Source organism: Toxorhynchites rutilus, chromosome 1 (genome assembly GCF_029784135.1).
Source record: "Toxorhynchites rutilus septentrionalis strain SRP chromosome 1, ASM2978413v1, whole genome shotgun sequence".
Taxonomy (NCBI): Eukaryota; Metazoa; Arthropoda; class Insecta; order Diptera; family Culicidae; genus Toxorhynchites; species Toxorhynchites rutilus.
Window position 1 is genome coordinate 124,849,273 of NC_073744.1, and position 27,117 is coordinate 124,876,389.

Below are 27,117 nucleotides of genomic sequence, written 5' to 3' on the forward strand. Positions count from 1 at the left end.
CAATGACCATCGATTGTAGGGGAGCCCGAGAACATTATGTTTGTTTACTCGCTCGCACATCGATAAAATAAAAAAAAGTAGAACGTAGGAATACGATAGACATGATTACTTCTTGGATTGTCGTTACCAAGTGACTCATAACATTTAAAAATGTATGAGACATTTTTGCCATCTACTAATTCTGTTTTGTTCTTTTTTTTATCTTGCACTAGATATTTGCCAGGACGTTGCAAGCCAAACAAATCATAAAACATATCTCACCATGTTTATGGATTTGCCTCCCACGAGGATGAATCATAAATAACAAAAGTGGACGTAAATAATCGTCACTTGCAAGAGCAGTGATACATAGGTCCCTATTCCAGAAAACGAGACGAGCAATTCGTCTCGTCTCGTCTCGGCTTCAGTCACTGTCGAGACAAGCAAAATATCCTATTCCAGTAAACGAATTTCATTGAAATGTTTTTTTTCGGTAGACTGGAAAAGATTCTGACAGTTTATCTCGGTATGATCGATGATGTCAGATGTGAATACATGTTTTTATTTTGGAAAACAACAACCATTTCTCGAATTGATCAATCGAGACTCGAGACGAGTGCCAAAATCTCGAAATCATATTAAAGAGGAATAAGTTTCATATATCTTTTCGTGTCATTGATATTTTTTTCTACTAGCATATGGTTTCATCACTTAGACATTTCGTTATTATGGAGTTATTGAGGCCAATGTTTATTCACCTATTCCACGATTTCCTCTAGTGTATTTCCATTAGCATTTCCCCTAACAGTTGCACATTAAAGTACTCAAGTTTTGTTCACATTGCAATGAACTTTGAAACAATAGATACAACGAATGAAACGCATTATTTTAAAATATAAATCAGCAAAGAACATCATTGGTTTACCAAAATTGAATTTTGTTTTTTTTTTCGTTCAATGTGATTGTGAAGACACTTTTCGTGCCGTGAAATATGTTCAAAACAATACCCTGGCATCCCTGGAAATGAAGTTCAATCTTTACAGTTGATTGTGTTGTTTGGAAAATGCTCATTTGAAAATCTGTAAAAGTTTGCAATTACTAATTCGAATTTGATGGTTGCAGTTGAAAACAAACATTGCTTACGCAATACTAGTTTAACTGTGAAACAATTTTTGAAGATAAAGGTGGAACAGAGGAAAACCGATGCTATAAATCCACAAGGTGAAAAAACACATCAAACGAACTAGACGACTCGACTGGTTCATCGGCGAGCACGGCCAAACGGTCGTCGAGCCAGACGAACTACTCGTCTGTTTTTAGTCGAGCTAGGCTTCTGAAATATGAAAACAAATGAGACGAGCGCTCGTCTGCGTTTCTTCTGAAATAGGGCCCATAATTTATGAGATTATGAAAGATAAACAAGATTTATTTAACGTTTTGTGAACATTAAATATGTATCTTCTGAACAATGGGCCCTATTATAGAAATCGAGGCGATAAGAATTTTGCTCGTTAGCTCTATTTTACTATTATAGAAATCGAGCAATTCGATAGCAACGAGCGAGTGATAGCTATCGATGCAAGTGTCAGAACTTTTCGAGTTGTTTGGTTCGCTTGTTGCATATCTTTAGAGAATTATTTTGTTTTGGTTTGCGTCCTTGATATTTTTCTTTGGGAAACATTTCAGAAACGGTTGAATATATGCAATTTTCCACACATGTTCGTTTGTTTTGATCAGTACTTGTTTTACGGTGCTGCCAGAATAGTCTATACAAGGTAAGTGTTCAATCCAGCATTATTTATATTAATCATAATATAATTTAGAATGCAGAACTTACTTCCAGAGCATATCTCAGTGGCTGAAAATGAGTGGACAGACAAATCACCAATCGTTGAACCAATGAAAGCGAATGTAAACATTGCTAGAGGTATTTGTGGAGGCAGTTCAAATAGAATCCCGGTTAAGGAAAAGTGGAAGGAATTCATTGAGGAGCCTCATGCACTGAGACCATCAATGTGGCTTGGTTTAGAATAGCAGAAAGTAAGTGTTTCTTCTACGATCCATATAACTTCATAAGTAAATTTTATCATATTCTTTGAATTACTATCAACCGAATTTCCTACCTAAAAATTGCTTATTCCTGCTAGCGTACATTAGTACGTGTTACTTTTGTCTGCAATTTTTTTTATTGCTATACTATACCAAACTTTCTATACCATATGCTAAAGCTGAAATGTCTTGCAAAACAATATTTTTTTTTTAAATAACAGATTTGGATTGACATGAGGTGAAAGGTAAAGAAAACACTAGCACACAACAAGCGAGAATTTAGGACCATGAAAATTGAAACACAACACTAAAAAAGTTATAGTTTGTTCCCAGCTTTTAAAAAAACAACATCAAGCTCAATTGCCCCATGTTGATATTCTATAACTGTCCCACCGTATTTTTTTTGTAAAATTCATATCGAATATATAGGTTCAAGTACAAAAATTTTATGTCACGCCTTCAACAGGGCTAATGTACTCATTTCTGGTTTGGAAGAACAATCCAATTCTCAAACAATTAAAGAAAAAGTTGAACAGAACACGTGTACACTTTGTTAGCGAATGGCTAATAACAACGAGATTTATATTCTGCAAAGTTTTGCAGATTACTCCCTTCTTCATAAAACGATGTTTTTATGCATAATCTTTCGGAAAATATAAAAAAACTTATTGCTTGTTCCCAGTAATTCAAAAAACAACATCAAGTTCCACTGTCCCATATTGGTATTCTAGGCATAACTGTCCCACTATAAATCTTTAAGTCTGTAACCAAGATTGATTGATTCAAATGTGTGGATCTTTTCACATTTCATGAAGTATTAGTTCTCTGCTTATAATAAAACCCATTGTATTGCCAAACCGAAATATTTAAAGCTTGCTTTTTTCTCAGTTGCTGATTTTGGAACATGGGACAACAATGCGTAGAACGGCAGTACAGTGCAGTATTACTATGATAAAGGAACACACAACTTTCTATATAATACGATCGAAAAGGGTTAATATGCTGTTTTCATTTGAAAAATATATTTTATAATTCACCCTTGGTTGGATATTTTTCGAAACAGTCCCCAACATGCAGTCTTGGCTCTTGACTAAACGTATCGTAAAAATAGTTAGATTGGCGCCTACAGTCTTTCATCAATCCGTTTGAACCTACAGAACAACCCTTGCTCTTCACATATACACAGTGCTGCAATACATGGAGTTTTCCATTAAATCTTTCCCCAAGCATGGGTGACAACATTCATTCGTACTGAGTACCGTTGTCTATTATTCATAGAAGCATCGTTTTTGTTCGTGAACAGGTTCATTGTTGAATAAAGTATAAGATTAGTACAATTATTTGTAATGGTGTCTGAGAGCCACCATACGACCGGAACGATAAAAAAGATTTGGTGACTGAGAGTAGACATACGACCGCAAAGACTTTGGTCTTTAACACTTCTATACTCGCGCATAGGTCTGTCAGACCGAGAAATCAATAATTCGCTCATTTCTCAGAAAATATCAACACCACGACTTTGCGATTATCTCTAGCTTCGTAATTCGTCGTTCGTCATCGTTTAGCGTATCGCATGAGTTGATAAGAAGGGGACGTGTGTTACTGTTTCAACGCTTTCGGTCTGAAACACCGACGCGAGTATAGGAGTAACTTTTTTGGACAAGTGACTTTTTTCATATTCTAGAATATTGTTGAATGAAATGTATAAATTAATGTTAGTGGCATGCAATATTTATTGAACATAATGCATAAGACCATTACCGGACTATTCTTATTTGATTTTAGTCTCTTTTGTCCCCGGATTGAACGGACTCATATATTAACTATTCGTCGATACATTCGTCGTTAGATTCATACGTGCAAAAGCAAAATACAAATGTTAGACTTTCGTATAATTATTCGCTAAATACAATTGTCACACATATACACAATTTTGAAAGAATTTCACTTATGGTAGAATTGCAAACAGTAATCTATAAACTAATCGGTGGCTATGGTTATTTTTTACAGTTACTGTTTCGGGGATATGAAGTTTCTAGAAATCCTTTTATATAATCTTTTTATGCCCAAGTGGAGGCGATCTGGCGTAGTGGTAACGTCCATGCCTCTCACGCTAAAGGTCACGAGTTCAATTCTCACTCCCGACATTCTTCCAGAAATGGAAGTAAAAAGTGACGAACCAGTCAAATGAGTTGAAAATCACTATAATACAGATAAAAAAAAAATATATGCCCAATCTAAAAAAAGGCATTAATTCTTAGTTTACCAAGAAAACAGAGACAAAGAATATTAGTAATATGTAAACTTTATATTCCAGAACCTTCAACATCTGGTAATTATCTAGAAGGTCGTTACATTCATCTCTTCCATAAAAGACACGTAGCGAAAAACACGCTACAACTGCATGAAATGTGAAAAATATGTTTGTTTCGAACATGCAGTTATGGTATGCTCTTATTCTTACACCAATGGGGTCACAACCGATTAATACGTTTTATGTTATTTTATAGCTCTATATACTTTCATGAAGTATATTCAGTTGCATACTTTTAATTAATAACAGGATTTTTTTTATTTCTCGTATTTCGTTATTTGTGTTGAAGTGTAAAAAATACTCTGATTGAGGAGGCTGAATTAGATGACTATTAAAACTGAACTTCATTGAATACCAATGAAGTCTAAAAAATACACAACAGCAATATTACAGAGAAGCTCAACTTTCGGTCTATGACACCGTGCGCGAGTATACGAGTTATGGTTTTGCACGAGAGTACAGGAGGGTTAACCCTTTCCCGTACAACATCGAGTCTCACTCGTGGGTACTTGAATAATATAGGGCGCTAGAGCGCTCAGCAGGCTAGTGAAATCACTTGATGTGTGACGTATTAAATAATACGGAAACTTTTCGTAGTCCTACGTTCTGTTTTTTTTATTTTATCGATGTGCGAGCGAGTAAAAACAAAAATAATGTTGCAGTTCATGTTCCAGATTAACGCAAATGTCGGCCTTCTCGGTGACAGGTTTGCGACTAGTGTATTAGATGATGATGACTTTCCTCTACAGAGGATTGTGCAAGATGAGTTATATAGGAGATAATAATTTTTTTCTCAGCTTTGAAATCAATTCAACAAAAAAACGAACTTATTTTGCTTACAGATATAAATTCAATTTTTTATTTTATTACATTATCAAAAAAGAAACCAACACTCAGTTTTGTCCGCCACAGAGCCGATACGGTCCCGGCAAGGCTCTTGCAGCCAATTTATCCACCAGAGCATAAAGTCAACCGTTAGCCTAGTTTTTTAGACAATGAGTATCCCCATCCAGAAAAGTCGAGAATTTTCCCTTTACGATCCTAGACCGGTCCTCACAAAACTTTTATTTTATATCCTTTATATCTGTGTGACGCGCGAGGCTCAAACTTTTGTAGTACTTTTGAATGTAGTACTACTGAATTTTTTTAAACCAATACAAAATAAAACAACAAAATGAAAAAAATTTGAAAAATTCCATCATCACCAAGATGATGACATAAATAATACTAAAAGGAGAGGAAGGGGCAATATGGCCCTCCTAAGAATGAAACGTCCTGAATCATGTATGAACATTTATAAATTGTGCTACATGTTAAAACTTCACGATTTGAAACCTTATTGATCGATGTACAATGTATGAAAATGCTTTAGAAAAGATTCTTGATGAAAATTTACACTTTTAAAAATGTATTCCATTTCCATCGATCGAGAGCACTACGGGGTAAAATGGCCACCATGCGGGGCAATATGACCATGTTGGTTGATTCAATCAATTAAGCATGTTTTCGCTAGGAAATAACGTAACGAAAGTTTATTCTATTCACGTATATTTCATTGGATTTCATTCAGTTTGTATGTACAAAAAGTAACAATGTGATCAAAGTGATTGGACTGTAATTTTACGTTACTCAAAGCAGGAACAGAGAATATTTCTGCAGTTATGTACCCACAAGTGGCATCGATAGCATTGGTTCCATCCATCGCCGGCAGTAGAGGAACTGAATTGTGCCCCACAGTAGCAACATAGAGTGCCCTGTGGAAGATTCTATGATCGTTATTCCGTATTCAGCACTCAGCGCTCATCGCTCAGCTGAAGTTATAGCGCTTTTCTGCCGTTTTCCCCGCATTGTTAGAATTTTGGAATTTCTGGTCTGTACCTGTTGAATGATGATATTAATTTTTAGTTTAATTCGTTCTCCTATTGATGAAAAATAGTTACTGGAATCACTGATGTCTCATCCACGTTGAATTGCTTTACTGGTGGAATGTCGTATTTCTGCTGTACGTCCTCCAGTAAATCATAGAAAATACTATTAATGCTATTACCACCCTTTTCTTCTATTTATTCAATTTTGCAGAAGAGGACAAGTAGTCATCATTCATCAGTGCATTTTTAACACAAGTCTTAATAGGTTAGATCTACATAGGTATAAACCTATATCTAATAAATCTATAACTACAGAAATATAATATGGATAAAAATAGCATTTTTACTACGTTACTTTATTGTCCGGAATATTGTTTGTAGAGGATTGTAATAATTTTATAGGCAAATGATGAAATATAAGGTATCCTATGACCATGAGTGCTCTCTTAGGAAGTTCGTGCTGCTGCTGTAATACATTGATCTCATCGGGTGCTAAGCTCTACTTATTTATAGGGAAGGGAATGGAGAACGGAAAAGGAAAAGAAATTCAAGGAAATTACTAGCATAATTACTTCTAAGGAAAACACATATGGGTAACATAATATTTAGATCGGAACTTAAGCTATGATGATCTGACATGTGTGAGTATACCCTTTCAAAAACCTCTAAATCAGCAGCCAGTTAAATTCTTTAACTGATTTTTTTAAATAACCAAATAACATGCTCAATATCATGCTATTCTGGACTACAATTACATGAAATATTAGTAGCAAGACCTACCCGATATAGAATGGGATTGATCACGAATTGATTGGACAACAACCTCAACATCAATCTCATGAAATCTCTATTAACGTTTATCCTTTTGAGCTAAACTCTCATCGAATCTTTGGGGGGAGAATAGAGTAAACCAACCAAGATCATTCCAAGGTCATCCCTCTATTGATAAATATTGCCTATAAATAGATGCCTATTATCGGAAAATGGAGAATAATTTATAATCAGCATCAACTCACATTATGAGCTAACGCCCGAATTATAGGCAAAACCATTGCTCGTTGCGTTGTGGGGAAAACGAATGGCTAGTAAAATTGAAATAACATACCCATTTTAATCTTGAAATTCTTTATTTTTTTACTATATTCTCTGTTCATGTTTTAAGCAAAAAATGCTGTATGAATTTCCGGTCTAATGGTATACAACATAACATGCATCGCAATAACGATTTTGAGTAATATGCGTTTGAAATATATAGAGATCAAAATAGTCCTACATCAAAAATACGTTCTACAGATCAAATCCATTCGAACAAATTTCGTCAGGTACTATTGTTTGTCAAAAAAAAATAAAAAAAACCATTTTTGGCTGTTAAGGCGGGGCCTCTTGAATTCACTAGGTGTTTTTGCGCATTTAATATGTCTTGGAATCGAGTTAAAAGCTCAACCAAATCTTCAACCGATTTTAAACGTACAGTAAAAACGCTGATATTCTATTTACGTTGTCTTTCTTTCATGTACTATGTAAGCATGTATCGATATTTTAGTTCACGATGGGTAAACAATGGAGCCGTCCATTAATGGAGTTAATTACTTTTTTTTGCATCAGAAATCAATGAGGTACATATCGAGGTGGAGCAGTAGGCTAAGTATATCTGTATTGGCAAGCAAAATATCGTGTCGTAATTATTTGCATTCAATATCGAATTTATATGAAAGAAACAAAACAATGTTGAAAGTACTCACGGTTGCATGATAATTTGAGTCAAAATTCTCATGAAATTATTCAACTGTTTGTTTTTAACACATGACAATTGTATCGTGGCTTATTTCGATTATTTATGTGGTAAAAAGGTCCAGAGAGCAGTCGTATGCTTCGTTCCCGAAGGCAGTAACATTTTCAGTGAAATTTTGAAAAATTGGCGATTATTCTCTCACATCATACACACCGACACTAAGAGCCTTCGAAACACCCACTTCATAACGCTAAAATAATGAAACTTCGTTGTATGAACGTTGGGGAGTGAAAATGGCACATGGAAATATCACTTCTATCCGTCTTTTCCGACGTGATTTCACAAATATTCACTGCACGCTATCACATTAGCCTTATATTAAGCGAGAATTCTGAAAAAATGTACGTTTTTAATTGATAAATTGCTTCCTGAAAATGGCATTTTCACATGGATGCGGTGGATAATCAAAGATAAACACAACGACTGACGTCACTATTTGAGAAATAGTTATGGCAGCGCATGCTATGTCGCTCGAAACTCTACCATCTTCATTACCTTTTTTCCAGTACATTGATCAGAAATCAAGTTTTCGTTTCACTTTATATGGACGTTGAAATAAAATTGTGTACGCGGACAACGAGATTCATGTCGAGGTTGAGTAGAAGTGGTGGATTGAAATCAGGTTGAACGAAGATTTGTATTCATTCGTCACGTCAATTAGAGTAATCATTTGCAAGAATAGTTCCTCAGTCATCCTCGCTCTTAACCGTTAAATGAAATCGGGGTTTTCAAAAAAATATGTTAATGCTAAATGTCTCCAAATTGCATGAAACGCCGAGATCTACTGTCATATCAAACATTTTTGTTTGTCAAAAATAGTTTTTTTTTTATATAAAATCGGCTTTCTAGAACATAGTCGTTTTTTCGGAATATAAGGTAAAACGTATGGTTTAGAGTGCCAATGAAAATGGCCATCTCGATTTTTCAAACTTTTTCATTTACTAGTATCGTACAGCCGTCAAAGTTTAAGTTTTTCGAAAACCGAAAAATCACCGAGATTTTCGAGGGTCAGAAAATCAAAACTTTAAACGATTTGAGGCACCCCTAAATCATGTCCGATAGAGCAGAAATTTGGTACAGGTTATTTTTTTGGCTAGTAAATAAAAAGTACATAGTCGGTTTTTGAAATTTGACATAATCATTTGCGCGGCCTCCCTTATGTACAGTGCCGACGACTGGTAGGGATATCCGTTACTCAATGTCCTGGAAAAAAGGTAATGAAGATGGTAGAGTTTCGAGCGACATAGCATGCATTGCCATAACTATTTTTAAAAACCGTAACGTTAGTATTTGTGTTTATCTTTGATTGCCTACCGCATCCATGTGAATATGCTATTTTCAGGAATTGTTTTATCAATGAAAAACGTACATTTTATTAGAGTTCCCGCTGAATATGGAGCTAATGTGACAGCGTGCAGTGAATGTTTGTGAAATCATGTCGATAAAGACGGAAAAAAGTGATATTTCCATGTGCCATGTTCACTCCCCCACGTTCATAGAAACAAACGAACTTTCATTATTCATTCAACGTTACGAAGTTGATGTTCTGAAGACTCTCAGTGTTGTGAGAAAATAATAGCCAAACAATCAAAATTTCACCGAAAATGTTTCTACTCCCGAGAACATAAATATCGAGAATTGTCATCTGTTAAAAAACAAAGAGTTGAATGATTTCACGAGAATTTTGGCTCAATTTATCATGCAACCGTGAGTACTTTGAACATTGTTTTGTTTGTTCCATATACATTCCATATTGAATGCAAATAATTACGACAAGATATTTTGCTTGCCAATACAGATATACTTCGCCTACTGCTCCACCTCGATATGTACCTCGTTGACTCATACTCAAACATTTGTCGACACATTTCCTGATATTTCCACTAGAACATAACAGTCTATGCACATGAGATGCAAAACAAATCAAATTGAATCTGTCAAGATAGCCCAAAACATATTTTGATTGATTATGCCATCCATCCAAATGTTCCCTTTTCTGATTTAAATGCACGGTTTTGAGATATCATTGTGACACACGCACGATAACGGCGAATGGAGCAAGTATTATGAAAACAGAAATCACAATAACAATCGCTTTGTCCCCCTCGGCACGATTATTTTGTTTGTGTCAAGCTACTAGCCATCATATGCACAATTTTTACATCAATACTCTACTGGCAAATTTAGAATGACAGTTCACGGGACCTGATGCAATCGATGCGCAATCCACATTTGAAATACAAATTTACAATTTATCTCCGTAAGAAACAGAGTAGATAACGAATAAGACCTACGGTACATCTTTAAAGCTCTCTTTCAGTCAGATCTTGCCGGAAATCGAAAATCACACACATTTTTTCGCAGTCAACCAAATACAGATTTAGTTTTTCATTTTCGGATTGAAGTTGGTCCCAAAACATTGTGTCTATCAATTTTCTTTGAACTTATGCAATAGTCTGCATTTGGCAAAACTCTATCGCATAGGAATATTGTCTTATATATACTTACCAAGTTAGGGTATTTGATGACTTGATGATGATTTGATGATATTTAAGGCTAGAAAAGGACTCTTATTAAAATATGCATGTATGTAGATACCGAAAGCAAAATACCGACACTAGAAACACCATACACTTTTTTTTTGTGTTCAGCTGCTTCAAATCATTATTGGCTACGAACAGCATTAGACTTGAGATTCCACTGACGTAACTTTTGAGCTGTATTTAACTTGCGGCATTTATGTATGCTACACACAGTCTTGACATTGCATCGACACGATGCGACAATCTAAGCCAGACCTCATGTCTTCTTGACGACCGAGCAAAAAGTTTCGAAGTTCAGCTGGGATGTCCCTCTCGACAACAATTTATGAGAGAATGAATTTTTTAAGCTGCGTACCATAAAATATGGTCCATATTAATTTGAATGAATTTATGTCTACCTATGTAATGATGCTTTTTATTTTTCCCTAAAATTTGACACAGGCTTTCAAGGCAATCCAATAATTAACTCCAATTCAAATCTGTAATTCAACTTTGGGACGAAATGCCAATGACAATCATGTATGCTACTTGTGATAGAACGTCTGAAGCTGGTCAAAAAGGTTAATGGTGGGGTTCATAACTGGCACTGTAATAAGTTTAGTTTGAATTTGCATGAGATATATTCGACAGGGTCACATAAACGTTGAATTCGCGCGGTCTTTTATCGCAAGCTCGCAATAATTATTCCAACGTGAATAGGCATCATACAATGCAACACGGACTCGAATATTGAACTTACACGCTTGGTCTATTCATACGACGTATTCTAGACAAGAAGCAAGACGCATTACATTGGGGGCTGATAGTTCATCCTTTGGTTATTCGATATATCGAATAATCGATTTCCAACATATCAGGGTGCATATCTTCTCCCCTCATTTTTTTGACTCGAAAAACCTTCAACCTCCGTTGAAATAGCAAGCACCCTTCGGAATTAATTGAAAGCTGAGCCTAATCGCTAGATGGCAAAGGCGTGTTATCTGTTATTCACACCCACCATCACGTAGTTTAAAACTCGTACTCAAGGCGAGTCTAGTCTGTTTGGTTTTGCAGGTGATAATCTATGCAACAGCTCGATTCGAGGATTAGACGTTTTATGATACAATTAGTTTACCGAAGTGCGATACCATTGTTTTGTTCCGTTATTGCTCCCTAATGAGGAATGAAAACAAGGTTTGAAATGGTTACTAGTGCACTATAATGGTTTCGTGCTGTTTTGTACTTCTTACGATTCTAAATTTAATCTCTTCTGCGATCAATGATTTTATTTAGAAGAATACTATTGGCTGTCATCATATTGCAGGAAATGAGTTTTCGTACTTTCTGTTTAAAATTTTATTGCTACTAACCATATAAATGTAAAATATTGTATTACAACGGATTAACTTGAAATTCCCCTGCATTTTACACTTAAACAAACATTACTGTCAGTATTCATAGCGAGCTTAGATCACATATTGTACTGCGGATTGGTTTCAATTGATACTACTTAAAAGTCTACTCCTAACCGTCATATTTGTCTAAGGATTCGGCTGTCTTGGTATAATTGAGCATATCATTCTACAGCTCTATTCAACTAGAGCGGCAACAAGTGGAGCTACAGCGTAAATACTAGTGTAGTATTTGGAATGTCGAGTCACTCTAGTTTCGATATGAACAACTTAACGAATCTAACGAAGAAACGGTGAATTGGTTATCGATCTCTCACCACCAATGATTATCGCTGCTGCTGCCCAAATCGTTCAATTCATCTACATAACAATTGTCTAACGTTGCGGAACTAGCCTACAATTACAAAACTAGCAATAGTTGTCTCTTGTGTGTCTCTCTCTCGTGTTCTTTCAAACAATTACGCTTTGCTTACGTCGTGTGCTACTACTGTGCTCAGGTATACTGAACCCCGGCGGAGCATCCGTGAGTCATCCTGAATTCAACATATTTCATACCTAGAAAGGGGTTGGGGGGTTTGTTTGGATCATTTTTTTTTCGATTCATTATTTTGAATGGTGGATGGGTACTATGAAAAAAAAACGCAACACACGAGCAATAATTAAAAATGGGAATTTCGCGATGTCGATGAGGGTTATACTCTCAAAAAACAACAAAAAATGTCATGCTCATAACCGTGTTTTCATTGTTTGCTTTGTCTGTGTTCTTTTGATTTGATGGGTTAGGGTGTATTCGTGTCTAGTTGAAATGTGTCTTAGAAAAATATCATGAAAAAACATAGAAAAAATAGCATATCAACTGTTTGTAGAAAAAAATATTGTTCCAATATGACTTGATAATCGTAGACTCAGAGAAGTTATTGTAAATTGCTATAATGATTCAATGGACAAATTCGATAATGGACCAGGAATTGGAAATATTGAGCTTATTAAGTGAGGGGCTCAGAAGGATAGGGGTGTAAGTGATTTGATCGATTTCTCTTCATCAACTTTTTCTTTAGTTAATAGCTCAACTGCAAAAGCGTTCCAATTTGAGTTCACTATAGAATCCGATAGATGAGGTTTTGACCAATCTTCCATATTATCAAATACAGCTGGGAATGTGTTTGCAACTAAGTTATGACCAAAAGAGAGAGTCGATGTAGATGTGTTTTGAGTCCCTCTAGTAATACTGAAAATACATTTTTATCAATGTAACGCGTTTATTTCGCTTGTCGATACTGCTGTCATTCATTCGACGTCAAACAAATTTACTGCTGTGTTCATTCGTATTCATTCTGTTCTATCTGAACTTTCTTCAAAGTTCGTATCATGAGACTTCATTCACATTTATTCATTGAATTATCAGGAATGTTGCCCATTTTCAATATCCTGAGAAGTGTGTGGGTTTCTCATTGAGAGAGTGCTTCGATTATTCAGAAGTCAGTTATTTCTGAAAATACTACGAAATGGCAACGCAAATAGGGGAAGTGGGGGCATAGTGGTCATAGTGGAATATGCCCATTTCCAGCGTCCACATACCGCTTCAATTCCCGTTTTCGAAGAATATTGTAGTTCAACTCATTGTTGTTCAAGATAGCATTAGAAAAAAAGGTGAAAAATTGAACTTTTTTTTGTTTGGAGGTAAAGTGGGCACTTAGTGGGGGTAAAGTGGTCACTCACACATATCAAGCTAAACGGGATAGATTTATGCGTTTTTTTCGTCCCAATTTGTTCAAATCATACTTGATATAGTAGGTACATGTATGAAATAAGCTTGGCCTATTCACCTAGAGTCTCAATTTAATTTTTCTCATGCATACAAAATGTAGTAAGAAACACATAGCGTTCCGCATAATAAAACTTCGTTTAGTTGGAGTGGCATATTTTTCCAGGGTCAGTGCCACAAAAGAGACCTCTTCAAGAGCAGAATGTGACGAGTTATATCAGCTTTAGTAAACAGAACATTGTAAGTGAATAACACCTTTGACCACTTTGCCCCTAAACACGAAAGAAATCTCTATGCTAATTAATCGCTGAGATTGAACAAAATATCTGTTCGCCTCTCCTAGAATAGGTGAACAGTTGTCCAAACTGATAGTTTGTTCAAAATATCAGATTGAACATACTACATTTCACGTGAAATTCCTTAGATACCATGTGCACAGAGCTACGGCCCAATGGTTACCGATAGAGCAATTTTTGTTTTTATTCATATTTTGACATTTTGACAACTCTACTGAAGTACAGGGTGACTCAAAAGTCATTAAATTCTTCCAACATAAGGTGATTATCAATACGGTATCAATAGTCAATAGTTATACTACCAAACAAGCAGGTGACCAATTTGCTCCCACTACCCCTAAGTGGTTCAAGCGGAAATGCCAACAAAAGAGTAAGATCTGCTCGCACCGAAATTGCTAAAAATTGTAAATCGATCTGATTAGTTCCGTCAGCCAAAACTGGATGTTGGCAATTTCGTCCGCCATATCCGATTGCAATGCCCGGGATTATCTAGCGCATACGGTCTGCTGAAGGAGTTTGATCCATCTGCGAAAATAGCTCGAATGATTCCCAAGCATCCGTACCAGTTGATCATCAAATATTAACGAACTTCATACCAATTCGTCTTATGAGCTTTTTCTTCGGCTTACACTATCGATTCCTTCACACTCCTTTCCTTCGCTATCCTTTTTTTGGTACCACTGTTATGAATTTTCAGTACTTCCTTATATTCCTCAAAGAATTTTACACTTTCATCCAGGGCTCGGCGTAGTCATAGTCAACTGAGGATAGTCAGCCAACTATCTGACTGACTATATCCAGATTCAGTTAGTAATGACTTCTGGCTTCTTCACGCAGTTTCTCCACCAAAACGACTGAACAGTCAGTCGGGCGTTTAGTCGCTATCTCCCTCTACCGTCTCTACTTCATCATTTCATTCTTCCCAGTCAAATTGTCCTCATTGCATTTCGAAGTGACTTCCCCCAAAACGAATTCGTTCCTCCCTTACTCTCTCCCATGTACGTCTGCATGCATCGATGTTTGAGTTCAACGTGGTTTGACATACGCTACAGGTGAGCTAGATTTTTTTGTATCGTGCACGAAAATTACTCACACGTATAAAATAGCGTGCAGTGTGTGTGCGCTATTTTGCACGCTCTTTACTAATACTAACGCGAGGGCCTTTATAGCATACTTGATAAATGTCTAAGTTCGTTGGTTTGAGTTCACAATGGGTAGACAATAAACCGTCCATTTTTTTTTTTTTTTTTTTTATCCAAAATATATATTTTTATTAAGGCTCATATGGCGTCAACCTGACGGAGCCGGGAGTTCAATATTTCGACAATGTTTGCCTTATAACTATGTTAGTAATATGTAACCGATTACTCGCGGTTGGCTCGAGGTTAGTATTACAAGTGTTTTCGTAATTGTGATGTTGCTGTCTCCAATGCTCTGTACCTGTGCCCGACACGGGATACTTCCTTTTGGGATGCAGCTGACCATTAATCAGCAACGCCCCCTAGTATGCACCCCATATCTAGCGTGGTGCGTCTTCTCGACTCGAGGAATTCAGGATAGAATGGTCACTAGCCGGCGCAATCATCAGCTCGTGTAGAGTTGTCATGAGCGATACAACCTTTGGCTCTTGTTGAATGATCAGTGGACTGCACAACCTTTGGCCCGTGTATCTGTAAAGAGTGTGTGTATGTATTGCCGCGACTAAGTAAAAGTTTATAGATCGGATAGGAGGGATATGAAACAGGGACACAACGAAGGAAACATCATTAAACGTTGACATCGGCGTTTCTGAGGAACAGGTATAGATGAAGCAGAAGATCAGGATCACGGCTACCTAAGATCTCCCGGACGGGGATATCCGATTGTCTGCCTTTTGCTCTCAGTGCTCTAGAGAGCTGAGAGCGAGCAGCATGGAATCGGATACACGACCAGACAATATGCTCGATGTCGTGGTAGCCATCGCCACAATCACAAAGATTGTTTGCTGCGAGCCCAATGCGATAGAGATGCGCGTTTAGGTTGTAGTGATTGGACATAAGCCGAGATATCACGCGAATGAAATCACGACCTACATTCAATCCCTTAAACCAAGCTTTCGTCGAAACCTTAGGGATAATCGTGTGTAACCAACGACCGAACTCATCTTCACTCCACATGCGCTGCCAACTAACGAGTGTGTCCTGACGAGGAATGTGAAAAAATTCATTATAGGCAATTTGCCTTTCAAAAAGTGTGCCTTCTGAAGCGCCCACCTTAGCTAGCGAGTCCGCTTTCTCTAAGGTTTCTGCTAAGGTAATCTTGAATAATTTTTCGACCAAAACACTCAATAGATGTCTTATTCTTGTTAGGAAATAAGATGAGCGTTTATCAACTTTCATTGAACGAATTGCCTCTATTGAGCTGAGACTGTCTGAAAAAATAAAATAATGGTCGATGGGCAGTGTTTCAATGATCCCTAGTGCGTAGTATATCGCACCCAGTTCAGCGACATACACGGAACAAGGATCTTTGAGTTTGAAAGAGGCACTGGAATTTTCATTGAAGATGCCGAAGCCAGTGGACCCGTTTATGAATGAACCGTCAGTAAAGAACATTTTATCAGATCTAACTTTCCCATATTCTGCCGAAAATATCGGCGGAATAGAATCGGAGCGTAGATGATCTGGGATTCCATGGATTTTTTGTCGCATGGACAGATCAAAATTGACAGAGGAATTGCAAAAGTATGGGAAGCAAACTTGGTTGGAGATGCCCGGTGAAGGGTGCACTTCATGGGTAAGGAAATCATGGTACAAAGACATAAAACTTGACTGAGGAGTCAGTTGGAGTAGATTTTCGAAGTTATCAATCACCAATGGATTCATGATCTTGCAACGGATGAGAAATCTGTAGGATAATTCTGTGAATCGAAGAGTAAGCGGGGGTACTCCTGCCAAGACTTCGAGACTCATCGTATGTGTCGAATGCAAACACCCCATTGCTATACGCAAGCAACGATATTGTATTCTCTCCAGCTTGAGAATATGAATCCTGGCAGCTGATCGGAAGCAAAAACTGCCATATTCTAACACTGATAATATCGTTGTTTTGTACAACTGAATGAGGTCTCCTGGATGGGCGCCCCACCATGTTCCGGTTATTGTTTGGAGAAAATTGATTCTTTGCTGGCATTTCTGTTTCAAATACGCAATGTGTATTCCCCAGGTACATTTAGAGTCAAAATATACTCCAAGGTATTTGAAAAACATCGAGTGCCTGATCGCTTTGCCAGATAGGTGAAGCTGGAATTGGGCGAGTTCGTGCTTCCTAGAAAAAACGACCATTTCGGTTTTCTCCGTAGAGAATTCGATACCCAGCTTGAGAGCCCACGTGAACAGGTTGTTCAGGATATCTTGCAAGGATTTTTGCAGAACGGCGGGATTAGTACCGGTGATGGAAATAACTCCATCGTCTGCAAGTTGTCTCAGCGTGCAGTTTCTAGTTAGACAATCATCTATATCATTGACGTAAAAACTATACAAGAGGGGGCTTAGGCAGGAGCCTTGTGGTAGGCCCATAAAACTGTATCGAGAAGATTTCAAGCTGCCATGATTGAAAAACATGTGCTTTTCTGAGAGTAAATTGTACAGGAAATTATTCAGAATTGGCGAAAGTCCACGATTATGAAGTTTCTCTGAGAGAATTTCCATGGAAACTGAATCAAATGCCCCTTTGATATCGAGAAAAACGGAAGCCATTTGTTCTTTACGAGCAAATGCGATTTGGATTTCAGAAGATAGCAGCGCGAGACAATCGTTCGTCCCTTTACCTCGGCGGAAGCCAAACTGCGTATTTGACAGCAAATTGTTCGCTTCAACCCACTTGTCCAAACGAAGTAGAATCATTTTCTCTAACAATTTACGAATACAGGATAACATTGCAATCGGCCTATACGAGTTGTGATCGCAAGCCGGCTTGTTGGGTTTTCGTATGGCTATCACTCTCACTTGTCTCCAGTCATGCGGGACAATATTCAGCTCCAGAAACTTGTTGAACAAGTTCAGCAAACGCTGTTTCGCCAAGTCAGGAAGATTCTTCAACAAGTTGAATTTAATCTTGTCCGACCCCGGAGCTGAATTGTTACATGAGAGGAGGGCAATTGAGAATTCTACCATCGAAAAATTCTCATAATCGCATTGGAGCGGAATGTCGCGTACGACGTTTTGTGCAGGAACGGAATCGGGACAAACCTTTCTTGCAAATTTGAAAATCCAACGGTCAGAGTATTCCTCACTTTCATTTGTATGGTTCCAGCCACGCATTCTCCTAGCCGTATTCCAAAGAGTGCTCATAGCTGTCTCCCTTGACAAACCATTGACGAATTTCCGCCAATATCCTCGCTTTTTTGCTTTAATCACACCTTTTAGTTTGGCTTCTAGAGCTTGGTACTTTCGAAACCATTCCACTAATCCAGTTTTCCTGAATTTTTTGAAAGCGGATGATTTTTCAAGGTAGACCTTTGAACACTCCTTGTCCCACCAAAGTGATGGAGGACGACGTCGGAAAGTGGTAGCAGGAACACGTTTCTTTTGAGCTTGAAGTGCGCTTTCATAAATCAAACTCGATATAAAGTTATACTCTTCGAGTGGAGGAAGTTCATGCATTGAAACAAGTGCTTCAGATATTGTTTCTGCAAATTTTCTCCAGTCAATATTTTTCGTGAGGTCATACGCAATATCGACTGACTCACGAGAACCTGATTCATTGGCGATCGATAAAATTATTGGCAGGTGATCACTACCGTGGGGATCTTGGATTACCTTCCACGTGCAATCCAGGGATAACGAAGAAGAGCAAAGTGATATGTCTAGCATACTTGCCCGTGCAGGAGGGTTGGCTATCCTAGTTGCTTCCCCTGTATTTAAAACTGTCATGTTGAAGTTGTCGCACAGATCATAAATCAACGTGGCACGGCTGTCATCGTAGTGTGACCCCCATGCTGTTCCATGGGAGTTGAGGTCACCTAAGATTAGCCGCGGCTCCGGCAATGCCTCGATGATATCAAAAAACTGATGGCGGCCGACCATGGTTCTTGGAGGAATATATATCGTGGCAATGCAGAAGTCTTTGCCATTGATTTGTGTCTGGCAAGCGACAACTTCAATGCCTGTCATCGATGGGAGAGTGACTCTATAGAAGGAGTGACATTTTTTGATCCCCAATAGTACGCCACCAAACGAGTCATTTCGATCGAGGCGAATAATGTTGAAATCGTGGAAATTCAGCTCGTCGGCTGAAGAAAGCCATGTTTCACAGAGGGAAAATACATCACAGTTAGAACTATGAACTAAAAATTTAAATTGATCTAGTTTAGGGATGATGCTTCTGCAATTCCACTGTATTACAGTGGTCAAATCCTTGACCTCTTGCACTGAATTAGGCATCGAGGGAAATGAACGCTGCTAAAAAACCACATTTTTCTTTCAAAAATGTTCTCACAATCGGAAGCAAACATAATACTATGCTTTTAAGAGGGTCATTTATATTTAAAGCATTTAAAATGTTGTCCACCAGGTCAGAAAGCGCAAGCAAACCAGATTGTGGCTGTTGCCTCGACCGCGAAAATGGAACAGACGGGGTGGGTGCTGCTCCGGGAAGTGCTGAGGACCCCTGGTGCGTAGAAGAACCGCTTAAACCAGGAGGTACTTGCTTCGGTCTATTCTCAGCACGTTCAATTCGAGTTTTCATTCCAACTTGGGAAGTTTCGGTCGTCTTTCTGGGGAGTGATGGAAAAGAAGTAATTTTTCTTTTCCTGACGGCACCCTGCGATGTACCGGAACTTCCTGCATTGGGAGCGTCAGCAACAGGCTCGTCGTTCTGCAGAATGGAGTAGGGATTGTCCTGATTCGTTGGTACGGAATTCTTAAGCATTTCTGCATAAGTCCGCTTGGAACGTTCCTTTAAGGAACGCTTGATTTTCTCCCCTCGTTGTTTGTACACCGGGCATTGGATAAGATCATGAGGAGTCCCGCCGCAATGAAGACACTTGTGCTCTTTCGCGCAAGGATTCTCATCATGGCTCTCTCCACAATCTGCGCAACGTTTTTTATTGCAACAATAGGCGGCCGTGTGACCGAGTTGCATACATTTGTTGCATTTCATTACCCGGGGTACAAACAACCGAACAGGTAAACGAAGTGCACCTATTGCAACGTAGTTTGGAAGGGCGGAACCCTCAAAAGTAACACGAAAAGAGTTTGTCCGATTGAGAACCCTTTTGTCATTTTTGTCATTTTGTGACACAGATTTCAGTCGATCGCATGCAAGAATCTTCACAGTTTTTAGTGAAGAGTTCTTGAAGCGACCGACACCATCGATAATCTCTTTTCGAGTCAAACCCTTTTCGGTTATTACGCCGTCTATTTCGACATTGCAACAAGGCACGTATACGCGATACTCAATCGCAAAGAGGTCGCAGCGCGTGATTTCGTTCGCTTGGGTCCTGCTTGAGACGACAACTCGTAGTTTGTCTGGCCCCATCCGTGTAATCTCGTTAACTGCAGAAAACTTCTGAGTAAGTTCCTTCGAGATACGAATGACATTGAGAGGTTTAGATTTTCGTCTAAAGTATACAATGAATGGGCCTTTGGAGCCTTCATGGTATTCTTTTGGACGAAAATCCTGTTTTTCGTCAATGTCCTCATCTTCGGAACTTCCAACTTCATATACAGAAGTTTCTTCCTCAACTTCTGCTTCATCTTCCTGCTCTTCAGGAGGAGGATCGGTATCGGAAATATTCAATGGCGTCGATGGGGGATCCTTCCCGCCCTCAGCCATATAAAAAAAAATCGGTCAACTGTTCGATATGAACAGAATATAATGATTCAAAATAAATAAATGAGTGAAAAAAAAATATTTTTTTATAAGGTTATGATTTATTTTATGTCAAATAAAATGCTAAAATGAAAAAAAGTTCCAATAAAAATTCAACGGTATATAAGAAATAATGATCACCCCTAATGCCAACGTTTGCCGATTTGGTTAACACAAAGTTGAACAATGGTGTATATCGTGCACAGAAGGAAGAAGGAATGATAGGGAAACAAAAGAAAAATAAATTTCTACTTGCCGCGGCTGTGTGGCGTGTGTGATGAATGTGTCTGATTTGGATCCTCAGCGCGCACCACTTTAAATTTCGCTACACTCGCAAGCGCAACCGATGAAAAAGCACACTATTATTCGATGTGAAAAAAACACCTTTGTTGGATCGATTAATAACTTGTCCGATCTGCTTGCGAGTTGTCGAACCAATCATTGTTGTAAACCGTCCATTGATGGGGTAACTTCTTTCTTGCATCAGAAATCATCGTTGTTCTTTATATGGACGTAAAAATATCAATACGGTTTCGTAGGGGGGTAGAAATGTCGATTGAGGTCAATTGAATGTTGTGGGCGACTGCCAAAGCAGTTCTAGTCAAAGCGAAGCTACTGAGAGTAGAGTCGGTCTTCGAAGATTTCGGGCCCTGGTCAAGTCAAATCGCACGACCGAGTCGACCAATTAACTGAGCCATTTCGTGAGATAACACGCTCACAAAACTTTTCAATAAATCGATTGTTAAATTTGCAATATGGCTTGTGGCACCGTCCTATTAAAACCACATATTGTCCAAGTCCATATTATCCAATTCGGGCCAAAAATATTCGGTTATCATTAAGCGGTAATAATTCCCATTCACAGTAACGAGCCGGTCTTGATCATCACCGAAGAAGTACGGCCCAATGACGCCACCGGACCATAAACCGCACCAAACCGTATTTTTTTTCGGGATGCAATGGTGACTCATGGAGTACGTGTGGATTGCTGCCTTATTAGTCAGGCATATTTTGCTTATTGACGAAGCCATTCAATCAGAAATGAGCCTCATCGCCGAAGATGATTTTTCGATGAAAATCCGGATCATTTACAAGTTGTTGCTCACCCCAATTCACGAGCTTACGACGCTTCTGGTGGTCAAACAGTTTCAGTTCTTGCGTCAATATGATCTTGTGAGGATGTAGGCCAAGATCTTTTCGCAAAATTCGTCACAACGACGTCACAGAGATGCCCAACGCTTGACAACGACGTGTGAGAGACTGATTTGGGTCTTCCTCAATTGATGCGCTAGCGGCAGCAATATTCTCGACACTACGGGCACTTCTTTGTCTCACTGGCACGGGAACATTTTGTACTGTGCCTGTGGATTCAAATTTTTTCTACTAGACGCTCAATTGCTGATCTGGCAGGACAATTATGACGACCATAAATTGGACGTAGCGCTCTTAAAGTTGAGGCCATTGACTCCGAATTTCGGTAGTAAATTTTAATAATCTCGACTCGTTGTTGGATCGTATATCTTTCCATTATGAAGTGGCAAGCCTTACTGAAGAGAAATGGCAAGAGAGTGGGAAAAAATATAAATTCGTTAGCTGCCCCTATCGACACTACGAAACTTGAGGCTTTTTCAAGGAAAAAGTCTGAGCTCTTAAAAAAAAGTTATAACAAATAAGAAGAACTGACGTTTCTTCGTTTTGGACCATAAGAACCTTTTTTTGGATTTCGCTTAATAGTAACCTAATAGGCTATCTTAAATTAGAATAGCTTGAGAGCGAAAAAAAATCTGAAATTTTTCGGTAAAAACTGAATATACGAGGTTTAAACAAAATTGGAGTAACGTCATCCGGGGGCAAATTGATCACCGGGGTGAAATTGATCAAACGTATTACTGAAAACAAATCTGACATGTTCAATAACCATGAAGCTTCTTTTTGTCAATGGTTCTCAACGAACCACTTATCAAATGGCATGAAAATTAATATTTTTCTGAATAGCATTTTCGTTTCCATTTTTTATTATGGTAAATAAACATATTTTCAACACATCAAAGCAATATTTATAGACGCTAAGCATATTAATTCATGAGTTGAATAAGTAATCAAATACTTGTAGTTACTATTCAATCATGTAAGAAAAAACTATTTTACAAAAAAGCACCACGAATGACCAGAACCGAATCGCATCATGCGACATACCGAGCGTCTTGGTTTGTCAAAACTAGTTCATTGGTGACCATTTCAATGGTTTTTGGCCATATTAGGATGACCCGAATGGTCTCCGGATGACCTTCAGATCAATGTTTCAATCAGTGTTGTAAACGGTCGACATTTCTCTCAATCATCACTTGCTCAAGAGTTACGGCTCAATATGTATTGCAAATGTAACCAAGAATGCATTGCTCGGTTCTAACAGTCACATCAGAAATAAACGCACAGCCCCAAACACGACTATCAATTGAACGTTTATATGTTTTTTCTTTCTGTCGACCGTACCCAGAAGAGCGATTAAAATATGCTATTTCCATTCTACCATTCGCGCTCATGACCATCCCTCAATTCCGGCTAATATGACTGTAGTTTTAATGTCATTTTACATTAAAACTGCAGTGGTGTGCATTCTTTTTCTCCCTTTATTCAGCATTCAAGCGTAGCTGCACATATACATCCACCTGCTCACTCACACATCCATACACGATGGATGGTATTCAGACGGATTGCTATATCAAAGCAACCGTCGAACTCCGAGATGAAGAATAGAAGGTGGGAAGATTCACGGGTTTTGGTCGTATTGAACTTTGATTGTGTTAGTAGCCAGGAAGATAGGAAGTTCACATACCAGGCATACCAGTCAGTTACTCAAATGTTACAAAATTGAATAAGTCTACGAATAACGTTGAAAGAGGATATACAGAAGCTAATTACAGATTTCCAAATCATATTTTTCGCATTTTGAAAAAAACTAAACATATCACGAACTAAAATGTTTAATTTTTTCTTTGATTTCTGAAATAGTATTCTAATGTCTACTATGTTTTAATTCTAGAGCAACTTTATGGAACTTTGACTTTTGTCAGCAATTGTAATTACTTTTTTCACAATTAGGGTGCTGAAAACTTCAGTCGTCTAAAACTAAGACGCAAGCGGAAAATTTTTCGTCTCAATCTAAGTCATACGCAGTCAATTCAATTTATTTTCCAACTTCATTTTACATGAAAAAAAACTTGCAACCTTTTTTCCCATGCACTGTCAAATGTTTATCGGACAAGGGAACAAAAGATTGTGTGACTCTGACTTTGTTCGTTTACGTTTTTGGTCGACGTAACGAGAAGTAGAATTGAATTGAAATTAAGTTTAGAACACTTCAAAAATGCTGAAATTTCAGTTTCTGTTAAAATGTCAGGCACTTATGATTTTGAACGCTAGCATTGATTTAGGAAAAAAAACTAGTACGTTCATTTCATTTGCTTATTTTTACTTTTAATAACAACACTTTTCCTATGTAGTGGACTATTATAAGAAAAATAACATACATAAACAAAATCTGTGACGTCACAGATTTAAAAAATCTTCCCACCTTTCATTTTCCATCTCGGTCGAACTCTCCCCTATCAAGTGCGAATGTGTTGAATGAACGTTTTCAGCGGTGAGCGTTCCCCGTGAACACTGTTGTTTAATTACGGGGCGATGGATATCTAATGTATAGGACGAAAAAAAGCCGAAATGTCATATGACATTTTTAGTTCGACGGTTGTTTGACTGTTCATTTTATGATGTTCATTAATGACACAGCACATACGTCTCCATGAACAGTCATACGATGGTGACCATTAGCAACACTGGTTTCAATCGAGTTATGGAAAGACATGACCACACCTTCAGATGGATTCAATCAGGTTTTTGTATCCTCAAACCCTTGAATTATCATTTAAATGACCGTAGGTGAAGAAATAATTGATTTTTTCTACACATTTGTGTATATTACACTACAAAATCCTGAAAAACATAGATTGATAAATTTCTCCCTGAAGCTACATTTTTAAATTTTCCGCCTAAAATTTTCCAAATTAACGCTTAAGGATTTTTTTAACAAAGCTTTCCATAACATTTTGTGGCCTTAGCACCAGTACTGATTTTTAAAATAATTGGGTATTAATCTAATTCAAACAATCGGAAATATTCACATTTTTCTGAAAATAGTGATCAATTTGCCCCCGGTTTACGGTATTTCCTTTTTTTCGATAGATTGGAATCGCTGTAGAAAGCTTAAAAACATTCAGAATCCGGAACCGCTGTTCATTTTATAGCAGCGGTCGTAGTAGGCGTATTTGAAATATTTTGACAGAAAATTGTTTGTAAAACCTGCATCTTTCGACGGTAAATGGTTAAACGATTTGTGGCGATCTTGCGTAGTGGTAACATCCGTACCTCTCACGCTAAAGATCATGAGTTCAATTGTCATTCCCGACATTCTTCCGGAATGGATGTAAAAGTGACGAACCAACCAAAAGTGTTGAAAGTCACTATAATACAGACAGAAGAAAATGTGGCTAAATCGACCATGTATAATGCGCGGAAACGTTTCCGTGAACGCGGATGAATCAGAGAACGCGTCGTAGTGGGACTCTCGATCGGAAAGCTGTGGTTGAAGGTATTGAATACAGTTAGGGCAAACCCGGGACTCTTGGACTACGATATCGCCAAAAAACACAACTAACCTATGTACTGTTCGAAGAATTCGTATGCAACAAGATAATCGTAATTTCCGTGCCTGCAAGCAACCAAACAGGACGCTGATGCTAAATCCGTTGACCAAAAGACGAAAGTTGTACAATTGAGGTTTTGACGAAGTACGAAGGAAGCATGCTGATGGATGACGAAACGTACGTAAAGATGGATTTTGGACAGCTCCCAGGCCTGAAATTCTATAAGGCCACGGTCAGAAGAGTTGTGCCCAGCAAATTTCACTTCGTTAATAAATTTACCAGGAAGTTCTTGATTTGGCAAGGAATTTGTAGACAAGACAATTAACTCGAAAATGTATAGGGAAGAGTGCCTCCAAAAACGTCTCCTTCCGTCCATTAAGGCTCACAAAGGTCCGGTTGGCCAGATTTGGCAAGCTGCCACTACAGTCGAAAACTGCTTTAGTTCTACCGTGGTAATGGGGTCGATTACATTGGAAAAAAACCTTAATCTTTCCAATTGCCCCCAATTTCGTTCAATTGAAAAATGTTGGGCAAAAGCCAAGCGGAAATTGAAGAAGTGTGCCAGAGTGACTCGTGATGCTGCAAATATGAAGAGATGTTGGAATAAAATGGCCGCTGACTCAAAAATGTGACTGTGCTATTGACTTCATGATGGAGGTTTAAAATTCTTACATTTTTAGAACAAATTTCTGTAATTTTTGAACAAAAATTGTACATAAAATCAGATTTCTTACAAACTCTGAAGTATAACACCAATTTTGAGACAAAGTATTACTTTTTTCAAAAAAATAAACAGGAAGAATCGGTTTTTTGTTTCTTCTCATTATTGTTATCTATTACACCTACACACAGCAAGATAAAAATATGAACGTAGAACATTCTAAAATTAGAAACTTGATCCTTTCACTCATTTTTAGATACTGTGCTAACGTAAGAACTGCTGTACACACACAACACGCGGAACGCGACAGGACACAACACTCATGGTTCTTACAAAATTATTGTAAATTATTACAATTTTGTACGAACCATAAGTGTTGTGTCCTTTCGCGTTCCGCGTGTTGTGTGTTGATCCTTTCAAGTGATGTACATTCCATATCCTTGCACAAAGTTACATCCTTTCGAAAAACATCCAAAAATGCTATAAGGTGTCCTTTTAACATTTTGTCGAGTTTAGTAACAATCAGGCGGAACTATCCTTGCTTTTCTTTTTTTTTAAATTTGGTTTAATATATTTGGCAAATAAATAGATAGTGTGAAGAATTCGAAATGCGTAAAACCTAACCTTAGAAAGAGTTATTTAAATTCAGAAATATATGTTTAGGGAAAACAGTTTTTCAATGCATTTAACTAAGACACATTGGTTGGATAACATAGTTAGTGATGAATTTGTCAAATCATGCAAAAATTAAAACATTCAACTCACGCACATCTAACAAACACTTGTCTCTCGTAAGCAATCTCAAATGAATATCTGACTTCCAAAGCAACCAAGGTTCAACGGCTAGAGTATGAATAATTCGAAACAAATTTTGACCAATTTTTCACAACAAACACGGATTCCT

The 27,117-nt window shown here is 37.8% G+C and overlaps 2 protein-coding genes and 1 long non-coding RNA gene across 11 annotated transcripts in view; all 3 read right to left on the reverse strand.

The window, feature by feature from the left end:
• Window positions 1-6,022: 6,022 nt before the first annotated feature.
• Window positions 6,023-10,656, reverse strand: LOC129775320 (uncharacterized). Of its 2 annotated transcripts, none has more exons than XR_008742925.1 (3): window positions 10,615-10,656; window positions 10,511-10,558; window positions 6,023-6,220 (listed from the first exon to the last, which is right to left on the reverse strand). It is a non-coding gene; the product is annotated as an uncharacterized LOC129775320 (long non-coding RNA). The 2 variants fall into 2 exon arrangements; XR_008742926.1 differs by having other exon boundaries at window positions 10,619-10,642.
• Window positions 10,657-11,872: 1,216 nt separating this feature from the next.
• LOC129763241 (progestin and adipoQ receptor family member 3) overlaps window positions 11,873-27,117 on the reverse strand; it is a 99,120-nt gene continuing 83,875 nt past the window's right edge. For 7 of the 8 annotated variants that reach the window (XM_055762123.1, XM_055762133.1, XM_055762117.1 and 4 more), the window contains one exon: window positions 11,873-12,491. Coding sequence is in view for 1 of the 8 variants with exons in the window: in XM_055762165.1 (XP_055618140.1) it covers window positions 12,430-12,491 (62 nt within the window). In the remaining 7 variants the exon portion in view is untranslated. Of the gene's footprint in view, window positions 12,492-27,039; window positions 27,057-27,117 lie in introns of those variants that run through there. The other variant, XM_055762158.1, reaches the window with a different exon arrangement.
• LOC129763229 (uncharacterized) lies at window positions 17,952-26,533 on the reverse strand. The gene is made up of 2 exons (XM_055762107.1): window positions 18,733-26,533; window positions 17,952-18,651 (listed from the first exon to the last, which is right to left on the reverse strand). The coding sequence occupies exon 1, from the start codon at window positions 20,811-20,813 to the stop codon at window positions 19,413-19,415; it is 1,401 nt and encodes a 466-aa protein (XP_055618082.1). The 5' UTR covers window positions 20,814-26,533; the 3' UTR covers window positions 17,952-18,651; window positions 18,733-19,412.

Bases quoted from the DNA above. Each gene is read 5' to 3' on its own strand.
- LOC129763229 (XM_055762107.1), bottom strand. From the start codon at position 20,813: ATGGCTGAGGGCGGGAAGGATCCCCCATCGACGCCATTGAATATTTCC.